Source organism: Numida meleagris, chromosome 23 (assembly GCF_002078875.1).
Source record: "Numida meleagris isolate 19003 breed g44 Domestic line chromosome 23, NumMel1.0, whole genome shotgun sequence".
Taxonomy (NCBI): Eukaryota; Metazoa; Chordata; class Aves; order Galliformes; family Numididae; genus Numida; species Numida meleagris.
This window is the reverse complement of record NC_034431.1, coordinates 1,771,447-1,785,347: the sequence shown is the minus strand read 5'-3', so window position 1 is coordinate 1,785,347 and position 13,901 is coordinate 1,771,447. Positions and strand designations below refer to the sequence as shown.

At 57.7% G+C, this 13,901-nt stretch overlaps 1 protein-coding gene across 1 annotated transcript; it reads left to right on the top strand.

The window, feature by feature from the left end:
* ADAMTS8 (ADAM metallopeptidase with thrombospondin type 1 motif 8) lies at positions 931-13,895 on the top strand. Its single transcript, XM_021375982.1, has 9 exons — positions 931-1,551; positions 6,821-7,060; positions 7,250-7,382; positions 7,651-7,818; positions 8,163-8,461; positions 9,185-9,368; positions 9,583-9,755; positions 9,853-10,028; positions 11,776-13,895. The coding sequence occupies exons 1-9, from the start codon at positions 946-948 to the stop codon at positions 12,506-12,508; spliced, it is 2,712 nt and encodes a 903-aa protein (XP_021231657.1). The 5' UTR covers positions 931-945; the 3' UTR covers positions 12,509-13,895.

Below are 13,901 nucleotides of genomic sequence, written 5' to 3'. Positions count from 1 at the left end.
GCGTCTGCCCACCTCCCAGCATTTGTCACCTCTGTACACAGGACAGTTCTGCCTGGTTTTGCAGTCTGAGACCTTTAAACTCACTGACTGCAAGGGAACGTGGATGTGGAGATTAAAAAAAAAACAATTCTGAAAGGAGGAGATATGGGATTTTAATGATGTCATGCTTCTCCCAAACGGACAGCAGGAGCTGGCTGCATTGCTTTATTCTCCCAAGCATTTTCCACAAGTCTGGTTTAGCCACTTGAGCCCATTGCTTTGTCCCAGCCCGAGGGAAGCCCATGTGGACCCAGCTGTTGGGGCACGGAAACCTCCGCGTTTGTCACTTCTAGACTCCCCTGGGGCCAGCAGCTCCAGCCCTGGCAGAGCAAAGGACATGGGAACCGCGGGGCCAGCGGTCCCCAGGCACCTCCTGCCCCGCAGGCTGCACAGAGATGCTCTGCAGATGGCAAAGGCCTCGTGCTTTGGAGCCGTGTCCCGAGGAGCACAGAAGGGGACACCCGGGGAGCTGGGGGAGGGCTCACCCCGGGGCAATGCCTCTGGTGGGGGGGGAAAGCAGCAGCGGGACCCCAGACCGGGGCAGTACCCCGAGCGGGCGGGCGGAGGTTGGCCTGAAGGGGTTAATGCTGGGAGAGTAACAGGCTGAAGTTGACACTTAGAGGCAGGCGGGGCTCCCGGCGCCTGATTGGCCTCAAACCCCATCCAAAAGTGCTTTTTTTTTTTTTTTCCTTGCTTCTTTTTTTTTTTTTTTTTCTTTCACTTCTCCTCCTCCCCCAGCCTCTGGCTGGCAGGGGAGGGGAGTGGGGAGAACAGCGAGAGATCAAAAATAAACCTCTTATGTCAAAGCCGGGGGAGAAAGTATAAATACAGCGGGCTCCGCAGCCGGCGCGGAGGCTGCGGGGGAGGCAGCGCGGGGCCGAGGGCCGGGAGCCCGGCGGGGCCGGGATGGGGCGGCGGGCGCTGCTGGGCGGGCGGGCTCCGCTCCACCTGCTGCTGCTGTGCCACGCCTGGGCGCTGCCTCCGCCGCCGCGGGAGGCGCAGCCGCTGCTGCCCGCCCGCCTGCCCGCTCCGCCGGGGCAGCTGGCGCTGCGCCTGGCCGCTTTCGGCCGCGCCGTCGTGCTTCGCCTCCGACCCGACGCCTCTTTCCTCGCCCCGCGCCTCCGCCTGCAGCGCTTGGGAGGCCGCCGGCCGCCGGGCCGGGCCGCTCCTCGGCGGGGCTGCTTCTACGCGGGGACCGTCGAAGGGCGTCCCGACGCACCCGCCGTGCTCAGCCGCTGCGGTGCAGGGCTCCGCGCCGCCTTCCTGCTCGACGGGGCGGCGTACGCGCTGCAGCCGCTCGGGCCGCCCGCTCCCGGCCCGCCCTGGCGCCGCCCGCACCGCCTCCAGCGCCGCGCCGCCCCGCCGGCCCCGACCCGCGCCCGGCCCCGGTCCGCAGCCGCTCCTGGGCAACCGCTCCGCCGCGCCCGGCGCTTCGTCTCCGAGGCGCGCTACGTGGAGACGCTGCTGGTGGCCGATGCGTCCATGGTACGCTTCTACGGGGAGGACGTGGAGGTAAGAGCTGCCGCTGGCCCGCTTGGCCCCTCCTGTCCCCATCCCCGCTGCCGCTCCGTTCCCTACTTTCCCCATCCCCTCCGTCCTTCCGGGTTCGATTTTCTCCCCCTGGCCATCTCTGTTGTCCGTGTCCTTTCCTGTCCCCGTCCCCACCCCGTCTGTCCTCTCTTGTCCTCTTCTGTCTCCGTCCCCACTGCCTCTCTGTCATCTCCTGCCTCTGTCCCCCCATTCCCACCGTATCCGTTCCCTCCTGTCACCCTCTCTCTTTTATTCTCTTGTCTTCCCACATCCTTGTCCTCCCTCCCAAGCTCCCCGTGCCCTCACCCGGCCCCCGGACGGGATCTACCACCCCTAATGCTCAGAGGAGAGCCCACGAGGAGGGGTTCGGTGTTTAGGGGACCATTTGCAAACCCAGCATCCACCCCGGGGAGCACGGCGATGTCCCTTCTGTCCCGTGTCCCCAAGGCGGAAGGACAGAGGGTCTTAAAGCCATTCCTCCCGTCGGGACGGAGTGATGCGCGGAGCTCCGTGCCCTCGGGCAGCCCGTGCACATCGCAGCCCTGCGCCCGAGCCACCTGCTGCAGCCGAGCGGAGGCAGCGGGACTGCGGCACTGCGAAGGGCTGGGCTGGTCCCGCCGTCCTGGTGTGCGCTTCCCGTGCTCAAAGCGGCTCTCAGTGGCGAGCAGCTCCAGTCCCTGATTTCGGGGAGGTCACCTCAGTTTCCCCGTCTCTTGCCTGCAGTCCCGTGCTGCGCTGTGCCTTGAGTTCTGCTGTGCTCTTGCACAAAGGCTTGTTTAGGTCCTCAGGTTCAAATCTTACTCATCCAGTCTGAAATCTGTGGGTTTTTGCAGCTGGTGACCATGCACTGAAGTTGCTCATCCTCTGGGCTGGTTGGGTGCGGGGCTGGTGGAGGAGCCCTTGTAGATGGAACACCTGAAACCATCATCTGCGCTTTGGCAGTGTGGCTTTGCCACTTCTGCCACTTTATCCTTTTTTTTTCAGGTCTCCATCCGTTTCTCCATTCCTATTAAAGCAGAGCTTTCATTCCAGCCCTGCTCAGGCGGTGCCTGACCCTGAGAAATGCGGAGTCCTGGTGCTCCAGCTGATCTCAGCTGCTCTGCTGGTGCTCATCAGCACTTAGGTTTTGCACTTTGCTCTCTTCTGCTTGCATAACCCCAGGCTGGGCTCTGGAACCCAGAGGGCTCAGACTCCTCATAGTACTCATAATAGAGGATGGAAAAGCAGTGGATGCTGCACAACACCCAGGGGTCTGCTTCCTGCTACAGCTAAGGCATTTTAGGGGAGAATCATGAGAATGCCCAGCTGGGGAAAAAGCAAAATCCCTCCATGCAGAGCTGTGCTGTGGCTGAGCTGCTGAGCTGCACGGGGCGAGAGCGCTGGTGCTGTGCCCCAGAGCGTGGGCGATACCACAGGGCAGACACAGCAGCTTCCCCCTTAATTACCTTAATTATCTTCCAGTCTGCTCAGCTCCCGATTTCCCGTCTCCTCTTTGTCCCAGAGAGCAGTATCTTTGCAGCATCTCTGAGTGCTTCTTAATTGGAAGGAAACTTCTAGAGATAACACTTGGGAGGAGCAGAGCAGTAACACTTAAGAATTTGGGAGAAAACCTTTCTGGTCATGTGGCAGTTCTTACAGCGTGGGTTTCTCCCCTAAGATTTTGATCTCTGCAACACAAACATAGGGAGAAATTCCCACCTCCAGAGACCTGAACAACTGCTTGCTGCTCCATAAGCACCTGGCGCTGGGCAGCCAAAAAGTGCTGGTGCTGTTACAAGGAGATGCCCAGGCAGCAGGAACATTGAGTCAAAAGAACCCCTTCATATTTCTGCTGTGACTTCTCTTCCCGTAACCACACTTCAACTGCTGAATATTTATTGAAGGTCACGAGCATTGTTTGCATTCCCTGTTAGTTTCTTGCATAAGCTGTAAGAGATCAAGCAGAGGATAGTCACCATGAGATGCATTCAAGCATCGCCAATTACAATCAATGCCATGCTGTTATTAGGGAAATGCTATTAGTGATTTATTTCTAATCAATCTGTGTCATGGATTGAGCCATTATAACTCAGCTGTTAACCGAATTTAGATAACAAGAGCTTGATGGAGGCAGAATTGCTACTCATGTAAACCAGGAGGAAGTTTCAAAGTGACAGCAAAACCGGGGCTGAGATTTGGGTTCTGGACATTGCTCTGAGCCGTGGGTCGCAGGAGGTGGGGTTGGGGAGAAGGGGGAGCTGAGGCAGGAGCTGCTGCAGGGGCTGTTTCCTTGCTGTGCTGGAGATCGGGCTGTGCACCTGCAGAGCGATGCTGCAATGCTTGGGATGTGCTGGGACACCTACAGCAGCGCAGGGTTACGGACGTGGCCGCAGCATCCCATCCCCAGCCAGTTGGCAGCGGGGCCGGATTCCTGCGGTGGGATTTCTCTCGTCTCTTGGGTGCAGATGAGACGTTCTCTCAGCCTCCCCCTGCAGATGGATGGCTGCCGGCCGCTCGCCTTGCAAGCGAGGAATCTGCAACCCCTGCTGTAAAGGGCTGGCACGTGAGGGACCGCAGCAAAACTGGGTCGGGCTGATTAAGCCGGGATTCCTCTCCTGACTTCTGCGGTTTTTGCAGGCAGATTTATGAGGTTTTAGGAGTGTTGTTGCAATCCCTTCTTTCTAAGACCAGCACGTGGGACCATTGACCACAGCCAGGGTCCTGCTGCTACCTCCTTGATGCTCAGACCTGATGCCAATGTGGCCTGGAGGCAAAGGCCCTGAATTTGCAGGGCATCCGAGCTGGGGGGGCTGCAAGCAGATGTTGTTTCAGGGGAGGAATGCAGGCTGGGATGTCTGCGTGCATTGTTTCCAATACCAGGCAGCCCTCGCATCTGACCCTGTGTTTTCTTCCTTCTGTCTGTTTTGTGCTCCAGAAATCTCAGCGTTTCTTTCCCCTCTGCAAAACTGCTGGCTTCCAGGGAGGGGAAAGCAAGAAGGCGACCTTATGAACAAACAAACAAACCACAGCCCCACTCCAGGCTGAGCACAGCAGCTCTCCTGCTGCTGGTCCTGCTGGGAGCTGGGGGGGAGCTGCACCCTGCTGCCCTCCTGCATGGGTGTTGGACCATCATGTGCATACCACAGTAATAGTGTCTAAGCATGGTTTCTCCCCTGCAAAAACACTATTTAAAAACAAATGAACAAGCCAGAAAACAATTTGGGGATCTCTGCAGACCTGCAAGTGCTCCCTTTGGAGAAGAACGTAAGTAGGGATTTTGCAAGAGGCTGTATCAGAAAGTGAAATCCTTCAACAATGGCAAGTTGTAAGCAACCGCTTCACTTCTCCGTACTCTGTCTTATTTTCTCATTGCTGAGCCTCATCGCTGCAGGTGCTGTTTGCAGTCCCATGATCTGTCGCCTGCAGCTGCTTGGGGAAGGGCTGTGTTGTCCCCGAGCAGATCTCAGCTGGTGCTGGGATGGCAGCCCCAAGCTGGTGGTGTTCCCACCCGGATGGCTCATGCCTTTGCAAAGGATCAGGGAGGATGTGAAGAGCAGGATTCAGCTCATCTGTGGTCAGCTGCTGGCCAGAAGAGCAGAGTGAGCCTCTCCTCAGCCCTGGGGGCTAAAGGGCTCATGTTTAGCCCCAGCTCCCAGCCCTTGGCCACAGCGAGGAGGTGCAGGTGTGCTGCTGCTCTCCCCGGAGCACAGCAGCAGCCACCCGAAACCCAGCGAGCTCCCACTCCATCCAAAGATGGGTATAAATAGACACCAGATGGTGGAACAAGTGAATCTGACCTTTTAATCTGCACTAAAGAGCTGTTTGTTCGGTTCACTTTCCATCCTTGCAGCTCTTCCTGGAGCTTTGCAGATGAAGGGCAGGCGGGTGAGTGTTTTCTGAGCTCCCCATTCCCACTGCTGGAATAATTCCTTGGCTTGGCACAACCCTACAGAGTCCTGTCTGGGGTTATGGGAGCTCCAGGGGGTAATTTTGGGAAGGCTTTATGCTACGTGTAGGTATGTCCCCCATGGGATAAACAACTCCCTCATCCCTTGCAGCAAGTGGCTTCAGGTTGGACTTAAGGAAAAATTTCTCCTCTGAAAGAGTGGTGCTGCACTGGCACAGCTGCCCGAGGAGTGGTGGGGTCACCGTCCCTGGGGATGTCCCAGAGCCATGGGGATGTGGCACTGAGGGACGTGGGCAGTGGGCACAGTGGGATGGGTTGGGGTTCGGCTTGGGGATCTCCGAGGTCTTTTCCAACCTTAATGACTGTGTGATTCTGAGTGGTTGCACTCTCAGGGACCTCGTCTGCGTGGTGACTTCTCCATGACATTCATTGCATGTTCTGGCCGGGACGTGAACCATGTCGCGGAGTGCTGGCCAGTCTAAATAAAGTCGGCTGTGCTCCCACCAGCCTCGCTGGGGCCGCTCTCTTGCTGCAGCCCAAGGAAGGCTTCAGCTGCATTTGCTGAAGCAAGACATCTGCTGATGGGAAGGTTCCAGGGATGTGCTCCTTCCTGATCCCATCTGGGATGTGCAGCTCTCGGGGCTCCCAGCAGCGCCGTGCGATGCTGGTGCTGCAGTGAGACGGGCAGGCAATCTGTCTGGGGCCGAGAGAAGCCACTTTCTCTTTCCCAATACTCACTGTTGTGTAATCGTGCATTTTTTTCTCATGACTCCGGGTCTCTGAATGTGTGCCAAGCAGAAGAGGAATTTCGATGCTCCGATAAGATGTTTACATCAGCCGGAACGGTGCTGGCGCATTTGACGTATGAAGTCATCGCCGGCTGCTGAGCGGAGGATGCTGCTGGGCAAAGCCTTGGTGTGGGAGCCCCACAGTCACAGCCCCATTCAGGAGCTGAGGCCGTGGTGGGAAGGGGCCACGCGTGGCTTGGCTGTGTGGGCTGCTCTGCACGGCCCAGAATTGTCCTTCAAGAGTAGTAGTGCTGGGTGTGAAGGGCAGAAAATGGAGTGGCACAGCTATGACCATGGCTTCTGCAGGCACAGGTGCACAGCATCGTGTATGGGAATGGCAACACCTAGTCCATCAACCCAAGTGGATGTATGACTGTTTGGATGCGGTAGACTCCATAAATGGGTTTGATTTCTCCTTTCCTAGCATAGATAGGTAGGTTCATGGTCAGACTTGATGACCTTAGAGGTCTTTTCCAACCTAAATGATTCCATGATTGTATAAAAATAAGAGAAGGTAGCAGGTACACCACACATCTTCGCAGAGGAGATTTCACCCCACCTTTCTCCCCTCTTGCAGAACCATGTCCTGACCCTGATGTCCATGGCAGCTCGCATCTACAAGCACCCCAGCCTGAAGAATGCCATCAACCTGGTGGTGGTGAAGGTGCTGGTGGTGGACGAGGAGGCGGCGGGGCCGGAGGTGTCGGACAACGGCGGCCTCACCCTACGTAACTTCTGCAGCTGGCAGCAGCAGTTCAACCCACCGAGCGACCGGCACCCTGAGCACTATGACACCGCCATCCTGCTCACCCGACAGGTCTGGGGGTCTCTTGGCGTGGACGCTGGGGGAGATGAGGTTTAGAGATAGCCCCCAGGGAGAGGAGAGCTCCCGTTGCAAGGGACGGAGCTCCCAGCTGGCTCAAGTCAAGCCAGTTAGGGAGTTTAGTGCTTTTAGGATGTGGAATTTTGGTTTGCCTCAGCCTCCTTGGGTACTGCCTCCCAACAGGATTTCTGCGGGCATCAAGGCTGTGACACGCTTGGGGTGGCGGATATCGGCACCATGTGTGACCGCAACAAAAGCTGCTCGGTGATCGAGGATGAGGGACTGCAGGCCGCCTACACGCTGGCTCACGAGCTGGGTAATGTGTCCCCTTCTGGAGCTTTTCTGCTTTCTTCAGCCCAGTGCCAGCATCTCTGCTCTGGGTATCACCTGCAGCGGTGCCGTCTCGCTAACTAGCTTGGTTGATTTAGTTTAGTGGGCGTGGTGGGTTGATGGCTGGACGTGATGATCTTAGTGGTCTTTTCCAACCTTTATGATTCTATGATTGCTTCTATTCTGGAAGCAAGTAGCGTTTGCAGCGACAGGAAAAGGCTGATAACTAATACGAGACGCTCGCTGCTCTGCAGGCCACGTGCTCAGCATGCCTCACGATGACTCCAAGACCTGCGAGCGGCTCTTCGGGCCCCTGGGCAAGCACCATATGATGGCCCCGCTCTTTGTCCACCTGAACAAGAGCCAGCCCTGGTCCCCATGCAGCGCCATGTACCTCACCGAGTTCCTGGATGGAGGGCACGGTAAGGCTCAGCTCAGCTCAGCAGAATTTAAAGCATTTCCCTCGATTGCTTGGGCTCTTTACAAATTCTGGAGGGTGAAGGGGGTTCAATCAGACCTCAGGCCGAGTTCTGTCCCCTTATCATCTTAGAACTGTTTGAGATGGAGGGGAACTTTAAAAGCCACCTGGTCCAACTTCCTGGACACCTACAGCTCAATCAGATGTTCACTGCCTGGTCCAGCCTGACCTTGGATGTCTCCAGGGACGGGGCATCCATCACCTCTTGGTGTCCTCTTGTTGGTGCCACCCATGGTGTCACCCCAGTGCACCTCCATCCTGATCCTTGCCCCTCCTTGCTGCTTGCAGGTGACTGCTTGCTTGATGCCCCGGCCCAAGCCCTCTCCCTGCCCTCGGAGCTGCCCGGCCGAGGGGCCCTGTACAGCCTGGACCAGCAGTGCCAGCAGATCTTCGGCAAAGACTTCCAGCACTGTCCCAACACCACAGAGGAGGACGTCTGCGCCCAGCTGTGGTGTAGGACCAGTGGTGGGGAGCCGCTGTGCCACACCAAGAATGGCAGCCTGCCCTGGGCTGACGGAACCCCCTGCACGGGCGGCGGGCTGTGCTGGGATGGAGCCTGCCTGCCACAGGAAGCACTGCAGCCCCAGGTACTGCAGGATGGGGGCTGGAGGGCTGGGGTTGCACCTCTCTATATTCGTGTATTTATATATATATAGAAAAATATGTTTACAAAACAAATGCTGTGCATTGCTTACTACCTGCTGACCGATGCCTAAGCGTTGGCAGCCTCCCAAGCCAGCTCCCCCCAGCTTTATTGCTCAGCACGGTGCTGTATGGTATGGGACATCCCTTTGGCCAGTTTGGGTCAGCTGTCCCAGTTCTGTCCTTCCCAGCTCCTTGTGCCCCCCCGGCCCCCTCGCTGGCAGGGCAGCACAAGGAGTGAAAGGCCCTTGGCTCCGTGCAGCACGTCCACATTGTTTTTCTCCTAAATCCAAAACACGGCATCATACCAATCACTGCGAAGAAAATTAACTCTCTCCCAGCCAAAACCAGTACAGAGCTTATACAGGATCATAGGACCGGTCTGGTCCTAACCACAGCGAGCGGTTCTGCAATTAACTCAGATTAAAATTGATTTATTTGCTTTGTTTCACTGGGGGAATTAGCAGTGATTCCCGAGCCAGTCAGCAAACTGCAGACTTCCAGCACACGAACCCGTGCGCGCCGGCAACAGCTTCACGCAAAGCACGCGCTTAAGTGCTTTGCTGGATCGGGGCCCCGGTTTGCGGCACGGGGAGAGGAGCTGGGGGCGGAGGAGAGGGGGGGGGATGGGATGGTTGCACTTTTTCCACCTTCGTGGCCTCTTGCAGCCGGCGGTGGACGGCGGCTGGGGCGCGTGGAGCCCGTGGGGCGCATGCTCGCGGACGTGCGGCGGCGGCGTGCAGTTCTCCCACCGCCACTGCGACCGGCCCCGGCCCCAGCACGGCGGCCGCTACTGCGAGGGCCAGCGCACCCGCTACCAGTCGTGCCACACCGATGAGTGCCCGCAGGATGGTAAGCCTGACACTGTTCCCAAAGGTTCGCCCGCTCCCCGTGCTTTTTTCCAGCACCCCGTGCTTGCTCTGCAGTCCATCAGAGGCAATGCAGCATCTTCCTCTCTGCGTGCTCCCACCGTCCTCGCGTCCCTCCCACATCTCCGCTGAGGAGGATGAGAGTTCCTTCCTCGCGGCGCAGGGCTTTTGGGTCATGCTTTTGCCTTTCATTTTAGGCAAGAGCTTTCGGGAGCAGCAGTGCGAGAAGTACAACAGCTACAACTTCACGGATCAGGAGGGGAACCAGCTGGAGTGGGTCCCCAAGTACGCCGGGGTGTCCCCCCGGGACCGCTGCAAGCTCTTCTGCCGAGCCAGGGGAAGGAGCGAATTTAAAGTCTTCGAGCCCAAAGTAGGATATCTCACGATGTCAGTTCCCAACGTCCATCTTTCTTCCCATCTCAGAGCAAATTCCTGCAAATTCCACACTCCTTGTCTGTTCTCCCCAGGTGATAGACGGGACACTGTGTGGTCCGGAGACCCTGTCCATCTGCGTGCACGGGCAGTGCATCAAGGCCGGCTGCGACCACGTTGTTGGGTCCTCCAAGAAACTGGACAAGTGCGGGGTGTGCGGCGGCAACGGCTCGACCTGCAGGAAGATTTCCGGCTCGCTCAACCGATCCAAGTAAGGCACAGGGGAGAGCGGTCCTCAGAGGTCGGAGAGGGGGAAAAGCAGCATCAGGCTGTAGGAAGGGAGCGAGGAGACTTTTGTTCCTCTTGAGGCTGTGACTGGAAAAGCTGCTCTGGCTCCGTGGAGCTCCTGACCCGGCAACATCTGGCCGGGGAGCTTTGCTCACTCCGTGCCTGCGGGCGGCCCGGGGGTGCTGGGCAGATGTTCACAAAGCCCCGTGTCTGCGTAAGCGCTTCCTACGCTCGCCGCAGAGGAAACGAGATCGAGTCCGGGCTTAGCAAAGAGCAGAGGCAGCGTTTCCACGGCCGGGCTCCCCTGCACCGACCCCACGCGTCCCCACTGCGCTGCTCTGCTGTGTCTGCACGGAGCAATGGCTGCTGCACAGGACACGGCTCTGAAAGGTGCCGTGATGCAGGAGGGTGAGCTGCGTACTTGACACGGTGCATTTTGCTCTTGTGCAGCAAAACCCGTTCCTGCTTCTCTCTCCTGCAAACCAGCATGATGCTCAGGAAACCATCCCCCTCCCATCATTCCCCTTTTGCTAGACTACGAATAGCAAAAATCCTCAGCTTCATAAGGTCCCAGGATGTGGGCAGCCCTTTCTGTCACCCAAAATCTTTGCTGCTTTGTCACGGAGCTGGAGTTAATGTGTCCCACAGAGGCTTTTGCTGAACAGATAGTAACAAAGCCCGGCACATCCAATTCCATGCGGCGAGGTGACTCACTCAGTCAAATTAGATTTCCTAAATGGTTTCCTTCCAGGGAGCCAGATGAATGGAGCTTCCATTCTCCTATGAATTGTTTGTGGTTGACTAAAGAGAGATTAGCGTGGTAGCTACAGCCAAGAAGAGATCCCATTAAGATCGGGGTTATGGAGGCCAGGGCGACTGAGAGCAGGCTTTGACCCTGAGGCTTTGTTCCAAAATATTCCGACCATAATTCCCAACCGCAGCGTCAACCTGGGGAATGCGTGCGAGCCCCCTGCCAGCGCCGCGGCGTGATTCATGCGGGGGGACGGGGTGCCAAGGTGGCATTTAGTCACTGTCACCGGGAGGCATTGCAGCACTGGGAGCACACAGGGACGCAGCCCTGAGCCAAGGGAAAAGCAAAGTGTTCCCAGGGATCGTGCTCTGCAGAAAAGTCCTCCTCCGGCACAGTATCCTCAAATGGAGCTTTTGGCATCGGGATGGGGCTGCCAGCCCTTCCCATAGGAGCCTGGGGTACCCGGTGCAGCGATGCCCGCCTGCGGTGAGCGGTATTTTTGCTGCCCTAGTTCTTGCTGTTTTCTAGGAAAGGCTTTCCAGTTCGCACCAATGCGATCCGAGGTGGCTGTGCTGTTAACTGTTTGGCTCCTGATCAGATGTGAGCAGTGACATCTGGACAACGCACACGGTGCCAGCAGCGTCCAGCTCTCCTGTCCCCTTGTGCCATCAGCAGTGACAAAGCCATGGGGCACTTTGGCTTTTCATGCCAAACCCTGCAGCCATGTCAAACGAAGGGGAGCAGGGGCAACATAAACATAACTGGAATTTCCTACCAAGGCTGATAACTGTGCTAATTCATTTGATTGCATTGCTCATTTTTATGTTTAATTTAGTAAATTCTTCCAGCCAAGCGCACATCTGGCACAACCGCAGCGTTTCCAGTCCTGCAGTACTCTTGGATACTGAGAGATGGCTTCAGAGCCACAGTCCCCCTTAGAAAGGCCAGGAAAATAACCATGTCTCCTCGCCCCACGCAGGTACGGCTACAATGACATCGTCACCATCCCGGCTGGGGCAACCAACATTGACATCAAGCAGCGCAGCCACCGCGGGGTGCGCCACGACGGGAACTACCTGGCCCTGAGGACCCTGGAGGGCAGGTACCTGCTGAACGGCGACTTTGCCATCTCAGCCATGGAGCAGGACATCCTCATTAACGGCACCATCCTCAAGTACAGCGGCTCCATGACGACCCTGGAGAGGCTGCAGAGCTTCCGGCAGCTCCCCGAGCCCCTCACCGTCCAACTGCTGACCATCGCCAGCGAGGTCTTCCCACCCAAAGTCAAGTACACCTTCTTCATCCCTAAAGACGTCCCCTTCAGCAAGCAGAAGGACAAAGAGAAGAAGTCGGCCAACATCATCCGCCCGATGCTCACCTCGCAGTGGGTGCTGGGCGACTGGTCCGAGTGCTCCAAGACCTGCGGCTCCGGCTGGCAGAGGCGGACGGTGGAGTGCCGGGATGTCGAAGGCCAACCTTCAGCCACCTGCGACCGAGCCCTCAAGCCTGAGGACATCAAACCCTGCGGTGACGTTCCCTGCCCGCTCTGGCGCATGGGTCCTTGGTCGCCATGCTCCCAGACGTGCGGCGAGGGCGTGCGGACGCGCAACGCTTCCTGCATCCACTACACAGGCACCGTCATCGCCCCGGAGAAATGCAGCTCCCCGAGGCCACTGCCAGCCACCACCACCTGCCTGCTGCAGCAGTGCTGAGCGGGGACGGCGGGGGACAGGGCTGGGGACGCAGGCCACCGGGTGCCACCGTGCCGCAGGCTCGCTCGAGGACGGGAGCCGCTGGTAGCCTGGCGGTTCGTCTACCTCAGAGGGGGGAATAAGGGCAGCAAGACAGGGAGGAATCAGTTCTTTTTGTCCTTTCTTTCCTGCTGGCTCGCTGGGGCTGCGGGTTCAGGAGGGGTGGGATGGGTGGTGGTGGTGTGGGACATGGTAAAATTGGGGCTTCTTTGTGAAAGCGCTGTTGTGCAGCTCAGGTCGCCATCCCCGCCGCGCAGCAGTGTGGGTGTGTTGAGCATTTTATCAGCTGCGGTTTTTCAGCTGGAGATAAGTGGCTCGTGTGGCTGGAAGGGAATGAGCCGAGGGCTGGGCTATAGGCGGTCGTGGCGGCTTCTGCTGGATTTATAACCCAGGAGGTGCCAAAGCTCTGCCTCCAAACATCCCCCGCAGCCGCCGTTCCTCCCTGAGCCGCAGCCCCACGAGGAACACGCATCCCCACACCTCCATTTCCCCAGTATAAAACCAATCCCACCCCTGTTGCCACTTGCAGGGTTGCCCCAAGGATTAACTAAAGCTCTGCAGTGCTCTGGCTGTGCGATGCCTGTTGCTGTCCCCGTTCCCCTGTGGAGCAGACACTTGGCTGTGCTCGCATCCCCTCTCCCATCCTCTTGGTTCTGCCTGCCGCACGCTTACTTTACCAGCCGTGCTTTTCATTTTGGAGATGAGACCCAACCGGTGCCACTGTTCAGCCCCGATCCCTGGAGCCCTGGGCACACAAGGATGCTCAGCCCCAGCGTTTGGCTCCATTTGGGGCTGGAAGCTCCAACAGGGAGTCCCGCAGGGCTGCAGCTCCTCTCCCAGCCCAGACGCTCTGGCCGTGCTGCAGATGCTGCTCACTCACTGACCTCTCCCCTTTTGAAGCAATCGCCTCTTGTTGGACGTGTGCTGGCAGCAGCTGGAGCCTTGGGAGCGGGGCTGGAATTTGCAAATGTTTTGTCATTGACATCGCACGGTGGGAAGATACTTTGGGATTTTTGCTACATCTGACTTTCCCCATTTGCAAAACGAAGCTGCCTCGTGAAGCTGCTTTTGGTCCAGGAGCTGCTCAATCCTCCGCTGCAAATGGGAGGGAGCTTTTGCAAGTAGGGCTGAGCATGATGCAATTGTTTTGCCAGCATGGAGGTGACCGAAGAATGGCAGGTCCACATTGCAAACTGTGCCTTGGGGGGAATCGCTTTTGTCCCCATTGTTACAGCAAGACTGAGGCTTTTCAAGCAGAGAGCACACCTTGTCTGCAAGGAGGCTCTGCTGTCGTTCACTGCACGGAGATGTGAATCTGGGCAGCTGCAGGGATAAGAGGGATGCAGATTTTGGA

Excerpts from the sequence above, each read along its gene's own strand:
- ADAMTS8 (XM_021375982.1), top strand. The coding sequence starts at position 946 with ATGGGGCGGCGGGCGCTGCTGGGCGGGCGGGCTCCGCTCCACCTGCTG. Across the intron at positions 7,819-8,162 it reads GTTCCTGGATGGAGGGCACG|GTGACTGCTTGCTTGATGCC; the intron begins GTAAGGCTCAGC and ends TGCTGCTTGCAG. Across the intron at positions 9,756-9,852 it reads TTAAAGTCTTCGAGCCCAAA|GTGATAGACGGGACACTGTG; the intron begins GTAGGATATCTC and ends TGTTCTCCCCAG.